We start from the raw sequence: 19403 nt of genomic DNA on the forward strand, positions 1-19403 counted from the left end.
AAGCAGATTTCATCCCCCACAAGGAAATTCACCTTTGCTGCATGCCTCTTCTCTCACCCTAAAGTGATACACAGGGAGCAGGGAAATGGGTACATCACAACACATGCCAGGGGAGGAGGTCATCCCGCCAGCATCGCTGATGAGTCAAAAGCCTGGGAGGCAGCAAAGCCCAGCCAGTGCCTGCGGGACTGGAGACAGACTCCCCACTGCAGCTGGTCAAGGATGTACAAGGCAGGTCCAGCTTCTTGGAGTGATGAATGCTGCTCTGGGGAGTGGCAATGCCCTGCCAGCTTTGCAGCTGAGGAATCAATCTGCTGCAGAGCAGGGTCAACTGCACAAGTGGGATGGAGAGTGCAAAGCAGCACTGGGCTGGACAGGCTGCCTGCTGACCTCAGGCACCTGGTTCTCTGCCTGGCAGTGGTCTGTAACAGAAGGCCATCTGAGGAGCAGGATAATGACAAGACTCCTGCACTCCACCCCAAGAATTTCTTGCATCTCTCATCACTTCTCTCCCTTCGCTTTGCAGCAAGTCAAAGCCATGGAAATTCAGCACCCTTTCTGTGATGAAAAGACCTAGAGGGAAGCTGCAGTCTGACCAAAGATTTCCCAGCTCTGGACCCTCTGTTCCCAACCAGCTGCTCTGAGGTGTTCCATGCACTCTGAATTCTGGTTTACGGAGCAAGGTGAGACCCAGCCACCCAGGTGAAGTGTACTGCAGTCAGTCATGGCCACCCAACGTGAGGCTCTTGCTTGGAGAAAGGGAGTTACAGAACCCCATCAGAGACTGCTTGCTCTGAGTTATCTACTTTCCACTGCCTACAGGAAAGGAAAAGTTTATGGCTATGCAGATCCTATTCAAATAATCTATTCCACACCAAACCACTCCTTGCTGGGTCTTGCCCTGAGCAGGAACAGGCAGCCTCTGCTGGCCAACAACAGAGTCCTTGAGGAGAGTTATGTCCCGTAGGCATAAATCTGCCTTGGAGTCCACAAAGTGAAGCTTCCCCGGCAAGACGAAGGAAAACTCTTTGCTTAGCCTCAGCGAGAGCACTGTGGAACAACCAGTGCGCAGCCACGTCGCCCTCAAAGCCACATATCCTACCTCAAGGGTAATGCTTGCTAAATAATTGCACCTACTGCAGAAGGCTTTCCTGGTGTCCGTCTTTTAATATTCCAGTATAGGTATGTTAGTACAGGATTATCCCTCATTTGGAAGCACCAATTTAATAGGGAAGAAACGGAAGAGGCAGAGCACTTGCAACGTGCTGCTAGAAGAAAATCAACCCAACTGCCACCTATATGCAAGATGTCCACATATGCCACATCTGCCCCACCAGCACAGGGCAACATCCCCATTCACAGCTGGGTAAGCTGTCAAACTACACCAGGTCTCTTTCTACCTCTGTCAGCCAGTACTTTCCTTTGGTTTGAGGTGGCTTTCTGCAGAGGTGTCTGGGACTTCCTGTGAAGAAAGGCTGGTTTCTTGGGCAGTCCTCAGTTCAGCTTGCTGAAAGGCACAGGAATCCAGAAACACATTGGGGATGCTGTCACCAAAATACAGCTTGCTGTTCGTAGCTATCGCCTGATACTTCATTAGTTCCAGATACTCTGGGGTAAGTTTCAGCTACAAAAAAGAAACCAGAGACTGTAAGAGACAACTTTCTAGGACTGGCATCATTAGATTTCATCTCAGGTAGCTGCTTCCTGGAAATTGGAATGTGGGCTGTTAAATCAAGTGGTTTTTTTTTCAATGCTGCCCACCTGAACCTAGTCTGTGCAGAGGAAGAGTAAGCAAGTCCTCTTCTGACCAGCTTTCAAGTGCTCACCTTGTTGGAATCAGCCAGCTTCCGAGCAGTGTAATACTCTGCATCTGCTTTTGCTTTCTCTCTTGCTAAGAATGCAGCATCTAACACAGCAACAGAGGATGGACAGGAAAAGAAGCATTAGCAAGTGAACAAGTACAGCATGCCCAGCATGGGACAAGATGACCCAGGTGTACCTGCAACAGCTCTGCTGCCAGGCACCTCCACTTCTGGCTTCTTGGAGAGGTAATCTCATGCTACTGCACCCTTTATTATTTTTGTAGGACAGTACTGCTTGTGAGCCCAGTTTGGGGTTTCTCGACCCGCAACCACCCTTAGGCTGAAAGATGCCCCCAGCAGCATGCCAGCACCACGGTTACCTTCAATCTCAGAAATTCGCTTCTCAGTTTCCTTCTCCATAATCTTCTGTTGATAGTGAATCCTGGCCACCTGAGCAGCCTTCTCTGCCTCTGCAATCACAACAGGCTCATCTCAGATATTCGCTTCTCAATGCCTGAGCATCAGCACCCTGACCCCAGCCCTGGTCAGGGACATGCTGCCACGCAAGTGATTTGCCCTCCGCTGCCTCCCTTTCTGCTTGGGTCCTATGGTCCTGTATAGGTTCAGTGCATTTATGCTTCGAGCAACAGTTATAGAAGGACAATAGTGCTGATGCTTCTAGTACTGAACTGGCTGACACTCCTTTTACAAGTATGTCAACGTTCTCTGACTTGGGGACATTTTAAAGCCCAATCAGTTTTGCTGGCAGAGCCGTTAACTCTTGACCTGTTCCAGCAGCAGCCGTGCTGTAGGATGGAGGCACTCTTTGCTCTGCTGCTGTGGGGAGGGAGGTGGGAAGTAGATACAGCAACATAAACACTCCTGTTTTCTACTGTCTCTGACTGTTGGTGCAGCTTCCATCAGGACAAGGTCCTGTACCAGCTTCCTGGGGGATGCAGGAATGGAAACTCTGTCTAGCCCCAGTCTGCTGGTACTGACTGCTCACTTACCAATAAGCGCTTTTTTCCGGTCTGTCTCTGCCTCCTTCTCTACTACCTTCTGCTTCTGGGCTGCAATGAGCAGCTTGGTCTTCTCAGCCTCCCTGCAGGGCAGAAGACAATACTGCATGAAAACAGAGCAGGGGAGCAGTTCTACAAACAAGGGCACTAGATGCCTGGGTGGGAAGATGTTGACCAGATGTCAGTAGCATTCCCTTGCAGCAATGAAGGCTAGCTCTGTCTTCAGCTGCATGAGCACATGCATTGCCAGCAGATCAATGGAAGGGATTATTCCTCCTCTTTATTTGGCACTGGTGAGGCCACATCTGGACACTGCATATGGTTTGAGGCCCCCCACTGCAAAGGAGACATCGACAAACAGAAGCAAACCCGGGGAGGTTCTGGTGATGGTGGGTGGAAAACATGTACATGGCGGGGGGGGCGGTATGTGTGGCCAGGATGCAGAAGCAGGGCTTGCTCAGCTGCAGGCAAGGAGGCACCAGGGTCCCGAGGGCATCTCCTCTGGCTCAAGGGGGTCCTGGAGATGCTGGGGCCAGACCCTGCTCCCAAGGGTACAGTGAGAGCACTGGAGGCACCAGCACAAGTTGTAGCACCAGACACAGCCCCGAGGAGACAGCCCTTCCCATGCAAGCAGGGCGTTTCTGCCCTCGGAGACAACCCTGATGCACTGGGATACAGCCCCAAGGAACTGTGGTGTTGGCCCTGCTTTGGGAAGGGGTTTGGACAGGAGATCTCCACAGGTCTGTATCAAACTAAAATCTTTCTATGATTCTTTAAGTTTGCAGACAGGAGCTTGCAAGCAAAGCACAAGGACTCCAGAACCCTGAATTCATTTTATCAATCTTCTACAGGTTCTCTATAGATCAGTGTCCCCTCCATACCGGAGCAGTAAGGTAGCCTTGCTACAGACTAACCATCTAATAACCGTGAAAGGCTAAAAGGCTTCAGAGTGAAAGAGATATGGAAATGGAAAAAGACTGCACAGGTGTACCTAACCAAGCAACTGCATGGCTAGAGTCCACCTCTCACCTTCTGAACACGAGGTTAGAGTCTTCTAACAATACACTTATGCCTTCCAAACCAATTCATACAGTTTTAGGTGTTGCTACTCACATGAGTTCAAAATTTCTTCGGATGGCTTCTGGGATTTTGGGTTTCGTAACACGAACAGCCTATGGAAAAAAAAAGTGGGTGCATTTTAGATTAAACATTTTGATGAGATCTGCATAGCTACGAAATGTCTTTGCAAAACTGGACATCTTCAAATTAACCCAAGACCACACATAGAGGATTCCAGTCCTTGTGTACAACACAGTTGAGTACAGCCACTTTTAGACAAGTACCTTACATTTTATTTCCTGTCTCTGCACCTTTAATGAAACCAAAGTGATGAAGTAATGAATGTAGAAAAGACTCCTAAAGAGGTTCACCAGCTCTGTCAGAAGCCCAGCTCTCCATCCCACAGATGGGAAGACTCCTCAAGCATCACCAGACAACAGTTCCCAAAATAGTGCTCAAGAAAGGGGCTCACCAACCCAATGAAATTAAATTGCAGGAGTAAGAATTGCAAACAGAGGCAGAGCCACAAGCTCAGTAATGAGTTTTCTAGGAGAAAAGCTTGCAGAAGCTACCATGCAATGACAGACATTGCAGTGAAGACAGGAGAGCAGCAGGGCATGTGAGGCAGCTGGGCACAGCTGCTGCATGTGACCGCTGATCACCAAGAGCGATTTGCATGGCAATACTGATACTACGTGGCCAGAGGCAGAGCCAGTTGCTGAGCTGCTCTGCAGAGGGCTCCCTCTGAAACAGGAAGGAAACATCTAGAGATAAGACCAAGAGCTGATGCCTCCCAGCCCATGTGCTGCCTGGTTCATTAGGGAGCTTTGCAAGATGGAGATTAACACAGTCCATGGCAGTACAACAGCTTCACAACCCTCCTGTTCCACCTCCACTGCAGGCCTAGCACTGAACCTGCTGCTGACTTCTCTCTGGGGCCAACAAACCTGCAAAGAACAGATCTGAACTTCCACAGAGGGGAACATCACACGGGCACATCCGAAACAAGTCTTTGCAGGTGGTAAGAGAAAGGGAAACGTTTGTATGACAGGTACTCCAACCCTGTTACACGCATCCTGCCTGGAGAGAAGCAGCCAGCCTGGCATCACAAGAAGACACTCAGGAACAACTGCTGCTTCCCTAAACAAGCAAAGCAAGCAGATTTATGGGACATCAGACCAGAACAACTTTCAGCGAAAGGATTTTTTTTAAGCTCCTGACAGGAACAAAGCCTCTCCAAGTCCCTGGAAAGGTTCTGCATGCAGAAAGCTCACCTTGAAGCAACTCCCTCATGCTCCCAGCCACAGCAGGCTGCATAGGGGTATATTATTTCTACCTCTGTAATACCACCTGCACCAAAACAAAGACTGGTTTCCAGAAGCGTGGCTTTTCAAACATGGTCAAAGATTCCTTTTCACAGTTATTAGGAACCTCCCTTGCTGGCCGTAACCTTTCAAAGATAAGTGAGTAGCTTCACAATGTCAGGAGGCAGCAACTCAGACCCCTTGGATGCATCCCCCCTGGTTCCACCCATTTGTGTATTCCCATCTGCCTAAGTGGTTTCTATGCTCAATCATCTTCTACTGCAGGCAATGCTTTACCTCTGCAGACTCTGGCAGCAGGGTAAGGACCTGGGCAGTCTGAGGGCAGGCCATGCTGGAAAGAAGTGATGGGCAAAGAAGGTGCCAAGTACGTGAGCCTTTTCCATGTTCTTGGTCACCACGTCCCCTGCCCCACAGTACAGTAGGCCCATGGCTTCTTGAGCCTTCCTCTCGCTTGGATGCGCCTCTGAAGCCCTTTATGTTGCCCTGCACATCCACCATTAGGTCCAAGCCCCAGCTCACCTATCCCCTTTTGTAGGCTTTTCACTTTTCAGCTCAGCTCGGAGCACTGTGTTCATCCATACCAGCCTCCTATCTCACCTACTAGACTTTCCACAATTTGGGATGTCCTTGACAGTGAAGCAGACTCCTGCTCCCCTTGGTCATCCATGGTAGTCACTCATGGGACCCTGCCAAACAGATCTTACACAAAGTGAACTCTGTTCTCTTGAAGTCCAGGCCTATATATTCTCCTGTTCATATTGCTTCTCTAAGGACCTTGAACTTACCACCTCACAGCTGCTACAGACAACACTGCTATCTGACTTCACCTCTGAACCAGATCTTGCTTCTAAAAGGTCCAGCAGAGCATCTCCTACAGTCAGCTGTACTCACCAGTGCCAAAATCTGTATTCAACACCCTTCAGAAAATCTGGTGTTGCCTGCAGCCAACCCTTTCTGCCCTTCCAAAAAATATGTCAGTGGTTAAAGCTCTCCATGAGTACTAGTGATAATGATGCTTCCTCTGCTTCTCCACATGCAGCTTTACCTCCTTCATTCTTCGCCCAGCTAGGGTTAAGGTCTGTAACAGAAAAGGACCACACCATACCCAGCGTTTGCCTGGTCTTTACCTACACGGTGTCTCATCTCTCGTGAGCTATCCCCAACAAGCCACGGGACTGCAAACAGGCATAGGTTTCCAGTTGCACATTTTTGTTTCCCAAGATGCACCCGTTTGTGTCCAGACACATAGGAAAAGCCCCAGACTGTGCTGCTATCTGAAGGAAAGTGCAAAAGCCAGCCCTATGACACTGTCCCTAGACACCTTCTTACTATCCACTGGCCTCCGCTTCTCTTAGAATCATAGAATATCTTAGAATCATAGAATACTGGAAGGGACCCATAGTGATCATCAAGTCCAGCTCCTGGCACCGCACAGGTCTACCCAAAAATTCAGACCATGTGACTAAGAGCACAGTCCAATCGCTTCTTAAATTCAGACAGGCTTGGTGCAGTGACTACTTCACTGGGGAGCCTGTTCCAGTGTGCGACCACCCTCTCGGTGAAGAACCTCTTCCTGACGTCTAGCCTAAACCTCCCCTGCCTCAGCTTGACAACATTCCCACAGGTCCTGTCACCGGTGACTAAGGAGAATAGGTCGGCGCCTGCCCCTCCACTCCCCCTCGTGAGGAAGCTGTAGGCCGCGATGAGATCTCCCCTCAGCCTCCTCTTTTCCAAGCTGAACAGGCCAAATGATCTCAGCTGTTCCTCATACGTCTTCCCCTCTAGGCCCTTTACCATCTTTGTAGCCCTCCTCTGGACACTCTCCAACAGTTTTACATCCTTTTTGTCCTGTGGTGCCCAGAACTGCACACAGTACTCGAGGTGAGGCCGCACCAGTGCAGAGCAGAGCAGAGCAGGACAATCACTTCCCTTGACCGACTAGCAATTCCAACTCTTCAGACTGTGGTCAACGTTCCACTTAGGAAATAAAATTTTTTTATCAAGCAACTTGGAGGATTTGTCAAAGTTTCATCTACGTTAAATAGTTTTAATAGAACCTTGAAATAAATGCTGTTAAATCCCTCTAACACCACCTTTTCAATAATGAATTGGGAGGGACCCTTTATCAGGGAGTGTAGTGATAGGACAAGGAGTAATGGCTTTAAACTAAAAGACGGTAGATTAGATGTAAGGAAGAACTCTCTACTTACGAGGGTGGTGAGACAGTGGCACAGGTTGTCCCAAGAAGATGTGCATGTCCCATCCCCGGAAGTACTCAAGGCTAGCCCAGATGGGGCTTTGAGCAGCCTGATTTGGTGGAAGGTGTCCCTGCCCATGGCAGGGGGCCTGGAAGTAGATGATCTTCCAGGTCCCTTCCAACCCAAACCATGCTATGATTCTATGAATTATTAAGAAATAATAAGAAAAGATCTGAGCTTTTCCTCATGATGGTAATTTTGTTTTATGATAATCCACCATAGGAATGCTGTGGACAATGTACAGTTGGATATTTGGAAGAGCAGAGCCATCTCATCTTTTTTGGTAAGATACTGCCTGTGGTTGACTCTTGTCAACAGAGCAGCCTATGGCAAAAATAAGCCTTAAAGCGGAAAGTAATATTTATTGCAGCACTTCATATGCTGCCAAAGGGAGGCCCTCTATCCCTGCACAGCCAGCTTAGCTAAATGTGGCAATAACAATTGCAAAACAGATTTAGTTTCATTCTTCCCCACAGTGGAAGTTTCCAGAGATTTCCATTTTAGCCCTTGCAAGCCTAAGGTTTTCCCAGTTGGTTGCCCTGAACTTCAACATGACAAAAACTGGCAGGTCCCATAGCCTAAGACTAAAGATGATTTTCTAACATTAAACATGAACAGAAAATAACCAGGATTCACAGCATTTCAAAGTGGTAACTGTTACATGGACAGTCTTCAACTGAAAAACCTCACATCTCCAGGCTCAACTATTTCACGAGGTGGAAAACAGAAGCAAGAAACTTCTTCAATCCAATAAAACGTGAGCAAATGAGAGGTGGGGAAAAAAAAAAGTTTCATTAGGCAAGGAACCTACCTGGATAGTAAGACCTGGCGCCATGACATTGAGATCTTTCTGCAGGGCCAGCTTCAGATTCTCATCTATCTGATCTGTTTGGAGGACAAGAGAGAGACCAGTTAGCTTTTATCACCATTTCTCCTACACCTTGTGTGGCAACAAGTCAGCTGGCTTTGAAGAGGCATCTCTATGGTGCAAGATAAAAAGACTTTCTGAGTACATTGCTTCCCTTCCTATACTCCCTGGAAAATATTCCCAAGAGTAGAGCCATAAGAACCACACACTAGTGTCTCTGGAAAAGTTCAACTGCTGAAGAACTCATGATACCTGAGCTGAGGGTAAGTGGCTTTCAGGGTCTCAGAAAGCAAACATACCCAGAGCCCACAGCAGAAGTCCATCCCTCCCTAGCCAGAGCCATGCCAACAGCAAACTCTGCCTTAGGTCTTGAGGGACATGCTGGATCCAATACTTGCTACTGAAAAAAAAATGTATTTCTGTCACTTCCAATCTCCAGGAAGGTTTTTCCACTAAACTGGACAGTTACAATGGGATTAAACTGCATGTACCATCAGAAAACTCCTCTCTGACTACAGATATTTGGCAAGTCCAAGTATAGCATTCAAAGATCTACTGTTTCTTAACATTAAAAGTCTGACAGCCTTTCACCTTACAAAGTGATAAATCCATTTTCCCCTGCTCCTTCCCTCAAGAAGGAACATAATGCTGTTATGTCTTTGGAGCCATGGGTATATGCCAAGGTCAGGGCACTGGATCCCAGGAGCAGAACATTAAATGGGATAATTCCTGAATGACTGATACCCCCTTGTGAAAAAACTAGAGCAGTGCAATGAACTGCAAGCATATCCCTTCTGGCTCTTCCCTGCCAACAGTCAGAATTAAGCTTTTAAAGTAAAGAAGTTAATTCAGCAACAGGCTGAAAAATATAAGTGAACAAGACAGAAGCATCATCATAACGAAGACAATGAGCATGACTCCATGCACAATAGCAGAGAAGCTACTTAGTATATCCAGAACTCAGTCCTAAGTGGAAGGGGACAAATCAAATTGCACATATAGATGGGGTAAGACAAAGAAATCCAAATCATTAAGGAGTGAACCTAAAAAGGAAGTGGCATACAGATATATAAGGAGATGGTTTCTAGACTACAACTTCAGTACCGAGGCTGTTTGCTCACAGGACACTGCTGTAACATATTCCACAGCAGAAGAGGGAGACTACACAGACCTCGGTGGGTGTGTCCAGCTGCCATCCACTTACCAAACAGCTCGATGTATACTTCCTGAAGAGTATGAGCACTGCAGAACTGATTCAGCTCATGATGAATTTTATTGAAGATCAGGGTCTTATCGTAGTCCGCAGTGTAATTTTTCACAATATCATACACTGAGGAAATAAGAGAATTATCACAGCTCACCACCAGCATCGATCGCATCCAGTGACTCCGTTGACATGTACGGCTTTCTGCAATGCCTGAACCTCAAAATGACAGCTCAAGACATTAGGAAAGTAGTGCAGCACTACTCAGGAAAGACATCAGGAAAGTAGTGCAGCAGTAGGTCACCAGAGAGGTGGGGGACCGCCATCTTTAGATGTGTCAGGACTTGGTCGGACACAGCCACAACTGCCCAGACTGGCTGTTCGTGATATGCCTGCTGCAAGTGGGAGGGAGGTCAGAGGAGAAACCCACAGTGGTCCTCTCCACAAGCACTGCTGGGGTTACATGACTTCAAAGAGATGAGTCAATACAACAACACATTTTGTCAAACATTGTCCTGTTTTATGATCAGCATAAACAAATGAAGCCCGTCCAGGACCCACATGTATAGGAAAGGACACTAGAAAAAAGTGGAAAAAAAGCATAATTCCCACAACTGTAACACGAAAAATGCCTCAATAACACAAGAGTTTTGCATTAAACTATGCTGCTGAAGAAAAGCTGTCTGGGTCTTTGGGCTTGGCAGCTGGTGAAATAAGTTAAGAAGCTCCTACATGGGATTTGCCTTTGTAATGGTCTCAGTAGTTGAGCTGGCAAGCAGCTGGGAGCTTTGCTGTGTACACTGAGTTTCACAGGTCTGCCTTCTCTTCAGCTCCAAGAAATAGGATTGCTCTAGCACTTGCCACAAGCAGCCTAACACGCACAGGTATAAAATCCTTCAGGGGAGAAGCAGTCCTAGAATTTACTGTCATCTCTGCAAATCTACGGCTCTTTGAAAAGCTTGCAGACACAAATATGAAACTAAGTGATGGGAACCACAAAGGTACTAAGACAGAAAAAAAGGAAGCAGTGTTGCAAACCAAGACAGAGCTGCTAGAGGATGAGTGAAAACAGTCACAGTGCTGCTTGTTGAAACAGGACAGGAAAATACCTGCATATGGTGCCAATTTATTCACAACTTCTATTCGGTCAATGTAGATCATAACACCGCCACTACAAGTGAAAAAGAGAGTTAATGGATTACTAATTAAATTGTTAACACTGGTCTGCGTTTAAAGCAAAGTTGTCTTTTTTCTCTTTTTTACCAAACTGTTGGAAACTTGCAGTTAATTTTTACCCAGAACAATTCTGACCTCTTGAGCATTTTGCAATCAGATGGCAGCAAGCAAGCCCCAGCTTTGCACAGACTGGTCCCTCTCTCTGCATAAATCAAAAGCCTGTTTCAACAAGTCTGCAAGTCAGCTTTCACTTCACCTTATCTCCTACTCAACCAACAAAAGGAAAATACCCTCAAACAGGAACGTAGCTGCAACCATCAGAAAGGTGGAGTCCAACACAACGAAGGGAAGGCAGCAAGGACAGCAGGTAACACCTGCTGCAAGCAGCAGGGCAGCCGCTGTTTTACAAAAACTGGAGACAGATCGCAGCTCTTGCTGCAGAAAACAAACAAACAAACAAACAAACCCTCCAGATGCTGATAGGAAGGAACCCACGGCCCTCCTGGCGAGACCAGGCACTGTCAGATGGGCCAGAGAAAGTTGGCAGGGCTTGGTCTCACGAGCACTTCCAAATGCTAACAGACTACTGGAGCTACTGCTCATACTCCAGAGCAACAGCAGTGACAATCCAAAATAGAAGAGAAAGCTCTGAGCCAGCCCCCAAGGAAGACTCACTAGCTATTTATTTTAAATCTGTGGCACTAGATGGGAATAAACCATCATCAGCACATGGACCTCCTGATCCTAATAAGGTCTCCAAACTTGCCTCTGTCCAAGGCATCAAGAAGCATCCAGTACACTTCCACTCCCTTTCACTACCTTAGCCTCTCCTAGAGCTCATCCCTACCTTTAATTTATGAAATTAAATGCCATTAAATTCAGGCCTTGTTTATGACACAGGTGAAAAGCACATACTCTGCAGTGTAGAAAAAACAAACTTGCAACAGCTCTTAACTCTCTCAAGAGCACGTTTTTAAAGTATGATACTCTCTCAGTTTTACCCTCTGTTGAAAGGCAAGGCACAAACAAGAAGTTTTAGCAGAAACCATTAAGAGTCAGCTGCTCTCTAGATGTGGATCTCATCCGGCTCCAAACTAAGACTCTCTTGTGTTTTAACTCAGATGTATTCCCCACAACAAACTTGGTTTCTTATTTTGCACTTCTTAATCTCCATCAGTTAAAAGTTAAGCTTGCAGAAAAATTACCTTGCCAGTTTTAAGCCAAATCTTATTGCAAGTGGGCAGATTGAAACAGGGAATCATTTCTGTGTTCTTTCAGGAGAGGTCTGCCAGGCACAGCCCGTAGCTTGTTCTACAAACCACTGTGCTTCACAGTAAGCTGCTAGTTGAAAAAAATGATCGACTGCACTTGTCTGCTGGGAGATAAAAGCCAGCAGAAAAGACCTTCATGGCTGAAGAGAGACTTACTTCCTGGTGAGATAATACTCTAAGGAGAATTTCTCTTTTTTTTTGCTCAAGATTTCTTTCTAGGCCATGGTCATTCCTACTGGCTCTCTTAAGAATTATTATTACTTTTATTTAAGACAGGCCTTCAAAGTCCTTCGCAGATGTGTCAAGCTATATGAGCAGTTATAACAACGTAGTATGTGCATTTTTCTCCATCTCATTTGTTCTGCACTCTAACTGTCCCTCCATGCTCAAAAAAATGACTATTTCTCATTTCAAGTGACTTCCAACAGCATTCCGCAGGATTTTCTGAACCTGCTTTCATCCTAATGATTTGCTCCAGTCACCTCACAATGCTTCCACAAGGACAGGGAAATCCAGTTACCATCCTGGCTTATCTTCAAAACATCCTGGTGAGGAACCATAGCAGAAAGTGTGGGTTTCTTCCACCGCAACCCCCTAGTAGAGCAATGCTGCACATTTTAATACTGGGGTCCTTTTTGCATTTCAATTTTATGGGGCTATTAGAAGCAAAATGATAACATCTCATACAATCCGTCTCCTGTGCAGCATGCATATGCAACTCCTCATCACCTCACGTGCAAGAAAGGCACCTCAGGTCAGAAAGGACTGCCTGCTGACCCTAGACCAACCAACACTATCTATAACTCTTCCAAGGATCCCAGCCACCAGTGTGGGTCAACAGAGGGGGCATAAGCAAGCATGCCCGCTGAATAAGCGGGCCACTTCCTTCCTCACTGACGGTGCAAGCCTACAAAGTAGTTAACACTGAGTTTTACATTCAGCCAGCTCTTGAAACATCTCATCTAACACTGGGCAGTGTGGATGGTCCTTTGGACCTTGCTGATGTAGATCCAGGAGCCAAACCAGACTGTAACACACTGTCCTTAAGATGAGCACCTCAGACAAGATCTCCTCACAAACAGCCTGGTACAGAGGATACTGGTAATCTACTGGGCTGCAGAAGATAGCATCCTGGGCAGTTTGGGGACAGTTGTTCTTGCAAAGCACCATGCACTGATCTGAGATGAGAATCCAGCTGCTTTACTTGTGCTTTGGCACCTACAGCTTAAATGCCATCTCGGACAACAGTCTTCCCATTTCAGCAACTGACTTCCACTCAAAAAACACCCCAATTTACAAAAGCATGCTCCTTGCCAGATGCAAGGCAGGGTGACTCTTACAGCGCAGCTCCCGCAGGGACCTCCAGTGCTTACAACTCTGCACCATAGTTTCCGCAGCCTCTCATGCACTGGAATTTGCAGCCTCTGTAATGGTGACTCACGGGGCCCAAGGTCCTCACGTCAGAGCTGCTCACGAGGTTGGTCAGACAGAGCAGCCCTGAACTGAGCAGGCTCTTTAGTCAGGGACAGAGGAACAAGAAGAAATCCATAGGAAGTCTGAAAGGAGAATCAGCACATTGGCTATGTGCATGTGGGAGAAGTTTAAGCATGTGGCAGTTTGCTGTATCATCTAAGAGATGAAACCAAGAAAAGTTGCAGGGAACACAGCTAGAAAGAGACCCATGGTAGCGATGTCTCTACTACAAACCTTCAGCAGTACCTGTCAGCCCTAGTCACAAAACAAGATGCTCTTATTCTGGGTACTGCTAAAAAAAAAAAAAAACCACACTAAAAAAAAAGCCATCCCTAACTTTACAGGACAGGTGAAAACGTACAGGGGATGCTACAGGAGACTGACATACACTAGCAGGCATTTCAGTAGAACTTAGCCTCGTACATTTCAGGATTTTAGCTTGTGCCAGGCCAGAAGTCAAGGGAAGAACTAAGGATGCTGCCATAAAAGAGGCTATAAAAAAACCAAACCTTCAATGCTCACTGCTAGAGCTGACCACAGACAAGACCAGACCAGGTTAGGTAATGACAGCATATAAAAACAAGGCTTAAAGGTTAGACCTGATAAACCTAACACATCCACTTGCAATCTGCACAACACATTTTTCCACAGGACTAGCTAACAGGTATCCATCCCAGCGCAGCATTCCTCTAGCACTCTGTGTTCCTGCCTAGAATCTTCAGCACAAGCACAACTCTCACATGTTTGCAAATAAACATCTAATACTACAAATAAAACATCTATAATATTAATACAAATAAAACATCTAATGTTACCTGGGTAACAATACTACTTAGTGTCTTGGCTATTTACTGTTTCTTGGCATGGTAAAACCTGTACCATATTTAGCATGAGCCCTTCCAGTTAAGTTTGTAAGAAAAATGCCACTTACCTAATTCTCTCATGCAATATTTGACTAAACTATTCTCAACCTGTTTATTATATTACTCAAGTAATACGTTCAGTGAAGTATTCTTCAAGTCAGTTCTTTGGAATACATTGCTCTTCTACAACTAGTTTCTTGAGCTCTCCTGATTTCTCCTTTATTTCAGAGATAACAGACATGCTGTGAGGAAACTGCTGAACTTCCCAAGGAACTGAGCACGCATTTTCTTGTCAGGGAAAGTCAGAAGTCTCAGACACTAGAGGCAATCACATAATTGATTTTCTTCATGGCTTAAAGCACATAATACCTGCTATAATGAAATGGTTTTAGTCTCTGGGGTGACAGCTGTTTTATGAAAAACATGCATCTGGTGCCAAAACATTTTAAAACCTCTATTAAACATATTCGTTTAATACTGTCAAGTATAAATGGGACAAGTAAGGCAAAAATTGGAGATGGGCACCCACACAGCCACTGGGAATCTTCCCAATGTAGATGAGGATACAGGGAACATGAATAAGGTGGAAGAGAAACCAGCCTTTGAAGTATGATGGTTCAGAATACAATTACAGAACTTTTAAGTGTTTAGGGTCTACTCCTGTAACAAACTTTGAGCCTGGATAGTAAAATTTCAGATTTGATCCCTTCATTACTTATAAACGAATGTTTTATTACAGAAATTCGGATTCAAAGCTTTGGCACAGAGTGGCTTCGGACTTTGATTCCAAATGCAGAAAATGTAAATGTGTAAAAGAAAATACAGAAACTCATTCTAGTAATAACATCTTAAAAATGGACAGGTCTACTGGGACCTTTGGTCTGAAGTATATTCAATTACTAAGAACTGCTTCAGCAGCTGTTTGGTGTATTTGAGCATGCTTATTACCTGCAACTTCACAATGACTTGTAGTGCACAACTGAATTCTGCAACTCTGAAACTTAGCAGGAGCTTAATGAACTTGCTATACGAAACTACACAGTTTAGCTGTTAAATGACAGAACTGCAGAACAGCTGAAGCTGGCAGGGACCACTGGATCTCCTGTCCAACCTCCTCTGCTCAAGCAGGGACAGAGCAACACAGTTTAATTTTGACTGTCAGTATGTCTACCGTGGTTAAGCTTCTGCAGAAATTTCTGCTTGGTCTGTTGAGACGGCTTCCAGGACAACATCTCTGGCCCAGAGGTGTGACACTGTTTTACGAAGTCCAGCAGGTGAAATATTATTGATACTTATAAGCCAAAAAAGTTAGCATTGAACACGTTGTTAAAACTCTGCTCTGATGACTTATTTTTACTGTGCCATTTAAGACATGGAAAAATCACAAGTCTTACTTCTCTTCCAGCAATTACTTTTCATTTGCACCCAAAGATTCTTTACCTAATAACAAAGCCCTGGCTGCAGCTCTGAACAGTAGCATTATTTACAGACACTCCTGTAAGAAGTTTAAGATCTAAAATTTAAACCTGTTAGCAATCCGTAAGAATGTAACGTTAATATTTAAGCCCAAGCAATATCTCATGACTTGCTATAGGAATAATTCTAAGAACTAATTCTAAGAAGAAAAAGAGATCAAAATCAACTTTGCTTTATTTAGGATGTCACTAGTGTTCAACTTTTAATTTCAGCAGGGTTGCTATGTGTCATTATTCAAGTCATACTGGCAGGGTTTTTTTTTAAACAAACAAAAAACCAACAACAACAACAACAAAAAAACAGAAATATTAAGAGTATATTACAGTTAAAACATAGGAAGAATCACCAGTTTTGACTGATCCTGCAGGAACAGATTCAGTGATCCCTTTAACTTGAGAATGAACGAACAGACCAGAACCTGCAACCGAACTCAACTTGCCCTCGACTTCTGTTCTTGCTCTACTTGTTGGACATATAAAAGGATCAACTTAATTATGAAGCAGGCAAGGGCCACCCATGCATAGGCTGCCTCTTTAGCCTGCCTCTTCCTTTATGTCAGGTGAAATGCTTATTCCAAAAATGCCTCAATTATCCCAAGAAACTCATTTTCTTGAGCTGTTTTTGACATGAACCATCTCCCCTTAAGGAGGAAGGATTCCTATTTTCCCATTCATTATTTACTTCTGCCCACTGCTGGAGTCAACACTTGTATGAGCCACAAGCCTCAGACTAGAAATAATGCAAAACACAGGGCAGTCCAAGGCACAACAATGGGTTTGCAGAGTAACTGAGCGAAGAATACAACAAGTTAAGAGAATATCACTGGAAATGCAAACGATCTCTGAACATAGATTCCAGTGAAAGCAAGAACATTCTCTCTCATACCTCTTCTTAATTTCCACGTATAATGTATGTGTTCATGTTTGGGACCAATTTTAGGGTAGGTGCCTTTACTTTTCAGCCTCCGTATCACAGTACTATATACAGTTGCAACCTACACGATAGAACACATCTGCTCATCACCAGAAGAAATACAAAGAAAAAACATACCTTGTCCCACAAGGCACGTTTTTCACTTCATCAGTCTGCAACGTGGTCTGAAATAAAAAGACAACCAGTGCTCAGAAAAACACCATGTTCCCAAGGAAGATTGCGCAGTATCCAGTCCCTTACAACCATTACATAGGCATGTGGAATCAAAAACATGTCCTCTGCCTCCCTCGTGACTTCTGTAGGTGTGAGCTGAAGACAGACTTTGTTCTGACTGCATTTTGGGAGACACAATGCAGCTGCGCTCATTTCCCTACTCATACTTCCTGCAACTCTCCTGGCAAACAATCAGGCCACAAATGCAGACCGTCTTCCTGAAGCGAGACATGTCTTGTTCAAGCAAGGCACATGCGCTATGGCACCCAGGTGGTGGGAACGAAGGGCTTCTGAGGAGCTGTTGCTCCAACTGCCAACTCACTGAGCCCCTCTGGAAACACCAGTTATCTACGTCACCCCTATCCCTTCTGACGTTTGCTCCCACTCACCCTCTTCCAAGATGAGGAGGCACTAACCTGCACAGATTTGAAGGTGGTAATGAATGGGAGCATGATGTGGTAGCCTGGTCCACTCGGACTAGTTAACAATGCACCACCCCTAGAGAGAGAGAAAGAGAAATGCAGAAAAAAAGAGAAAATGGAGAAAAGGTTCAAGCAAACAGAAAATACTATGTGCTGGTTCTGAGAGAGAGAGTATGTTCAAAATGCCAGGAGTCACAGCTGTGGTAAGGCAAATTACATTACTCACCTGCTCCAAAGTTGCAGCATCAACACAAGGTGTCTCAGAAGGAGTCACTGCAGGCCTGTAACCTTATAGACTACAATACCAAACAGCAAGCTGGTGAGCATAAAGCAAACTGCCCTGACTACACAACTTGCCTATAAAAGAGCTGATTCTGCATAAGATGCTTGTCTGTTGCCACTTGACAATCATTTTCTTCAGTCCTGTGAGCAATTAACTTCTAGAGATAGCAGATATTGCTAAAATCCTCCATCACTGGCAACACTGCAGAGAGCTTCAAGAACACAGATTTTTCTTCTCTAAATAGTTGACTGGCAACCATGGAAAAATCCAGCCATTGGTGTGATACTGTCAGTTTGGATTTCCACAAGGCACTCGGTACAGTCCCTTACCCAAAGCACAAAACAAATATGCAGTCTCTTGTGTGGTCAGACAGTTGGTTAAAAGACAGGAGGCACAGAAGAACTCTTAAGTGATCAATCCTCTCAGTGCATTAATGTCTCCTGCAGCATCCTGCTTCAACACGCTTGTAATAAAAGGAAAAAGCAGCACAAAGGAAATGGCCCATGATGGCAAATGTGAAGTGTAGAAAGGATGTAACAGAAACATGGCAGAAAAAAAAAGGAAATCAGAAAGGCTGGGTGCTGAATTCCTCTGTTCTTTCATTAAAGTTTGAAGTAAAATCTGGTCAACAGGTGGCATTTAGTGACTGCGACCACTCTCTCTCTTGCTCTGCAAAGACTATCCACAGCAGCTGCAAGCCCCCTGTGAAACTCAGTCCTAAGTCAATATTCTGGATAGCCTGGGACAGAGGTAACAGCACTCAGCATGAGAGGGAGAGGGTCTACAGATAGGAAAGGACTAAGTGGACCAAGAACATTCGCTTTAAGCTTTTAAATCCAAGTTATGACCAGAAAAGTCATCTCATAAGAGATACGAAAAGTAGCTCAGGATTCAGAAAGACCAAAGTTCATAATTGCTCTGTACACAGATGGGCTTTCTAGACCCATGTTGGTGTAAGAGCGCAGAAACAACTCAGCCCGCCAATCTCTGAGCGAAATCCTGAGAAAAAATCAGAGAGCAGCAATCACCTCCAAACGTGGTCCAAGGGCCGAGGAAGAAACATAGCAATTGGAAAAAAAGCTACGGAAAGCCACAGAACCCTTCAGAGCGCCAGAAGGAAACAGTACCTGTAATACACAGCCAGGTGCCCCTCCTCAACCTTGTGAATGGAGGAGTACAAGAAAAAGACGAGGACTCCTGTGGCGGCTGCAACTACCGCTCCGGCCTGGGCCATGGTCATTCTCGCAGCACCTGCGGGACAAACACGGCGCAGCTCAGGGGACAGCGGGGCCGAGGTCCCGCCTCCCCTCCCGCTGCCCTTTTTGCAACGGGAAGGGCCTGCGCAGGCCGGCGATGCGGGAGGCGTCCCCGCAGCACCCCGCAGACCTCGCTCAGCACCACGGCGGCCTCCCCCGTTCCAAGCGCTGTTACTGCCTCGGCCGCCGCGCTCCGTCTCCCCCCCCCCCCCCGCCCCGCGCCCCGAATTACCGCGACCTTCCTTCGACGCCCCCCGCCCCGGGGAGCCGCACACCTCACCGTCGCCCTGCGGGCTGACCCGGGACCGGCTCTTACCCGGTTACCTGGCGGAGCCGTCCCGGGGGAGGCGCCCGCCGGGCTCCCGTACGGAGGGAAGGAGGGAAGCGCGGGCCCGGGCCCGCTGGACGCCGCACCCCCGGCGGAAGGTGAGGCCGGGCCGGGCCGGGCCGGGCCGCGCCCGCTGCACCGGCGGCCCAACGGGTCCCGCCGCCGCCCGCGCAA

At 46.3% G+C, this 19403-nt stretch overlaps 1 protein-coding gene across 2 annotated transcripts; it reads right to left on the reverse strand.

Annotated features, from left to right (window-relative positions):
* Positions 1 to 1147: 1147 nt before the first annotated feature.
* Positions 1148 to 19396, reverse strand: ERLIN1 (ER lipid raft associated 1). 2 transcript variants are annotated; one of them, XM_040564271.1, is made up of 12 exons: positions 19218 to 19396; positions 18773 to 18896; positions 17357 to 17438; positions 16845 to 16891; positions 10645 to 10706; positions 9536 to 9661; positions 8275 to 8348; positions 3935 to 3993; positions 2813 to 2904; positions 2183 to 2272; positions 1827 to 1906; positions 1148 to 1624 (listed from the first exon to the last, which is right to left on the reverse strand). In XM_040564271.1, the coding sequence occupies exons 2-12, from the start codon at positions 18883 to 18885 to the stop codon at positions 1406 to 1408; spliced, it is 1044 nt and encodes a 347-aa protein (XP_040420205.1). In that variant the 5' UTR covers positions 18886 to 18896; positions 19218 to 19396; the 3' UTR covers positions 1148 to 1405. The 2 variants fall into 2 exon arrangements, with proteins under 2 accessions (XP_040420205.1, XP_040420206.1); XM_040564272.1 differs by having other exon boundaries at positions 19134 to 19360.
* Between the last annotated feature and the right edge of the window lie 7 nt (positions 19397 to 19403).

This window comes from Cygnus olor, chromosome 7, assembly GCF_009769625.2.
Source record: "Cygnus olor isolate bCygOlo1 chromosome 7, bCygOlo1.pri.v2, whole genome shotgun sequence".
In the NCBI taxonomy this organism is placed as follows: domain Eukaryota; kingdom Metazoa; phylum Chordata; class Aves; order Anseriformes; family Anatidae; genus Cygnus; species Cygnus olor.

Excerpts from the sequence above, each read along its gene's own strand:
- ERLIN1 (XM_040564271.1), bottom strand. The coding sequence starts at position 18,885 with ATGACCATGGCCCAGGCCGGAGCGGTAGTTGCAGCCGCCACAGGAGTC. Across the intron at positions 8,349-9,535 it reads AGTATACATCGAGCTGTTTG|ATCAGATAGATGAGAATCTG; the intron begins GTAAGTGGATGG and ends TCCTCCAAACAG. Across the intron at positions 2,273-2,812 it reads CCGGAAAAAAGCGCTTATTG|AGGCAGAGAAGGCTGCTCAG; the intron begins GTAAGTGAGCAG and ends TTGTGATTGCAG.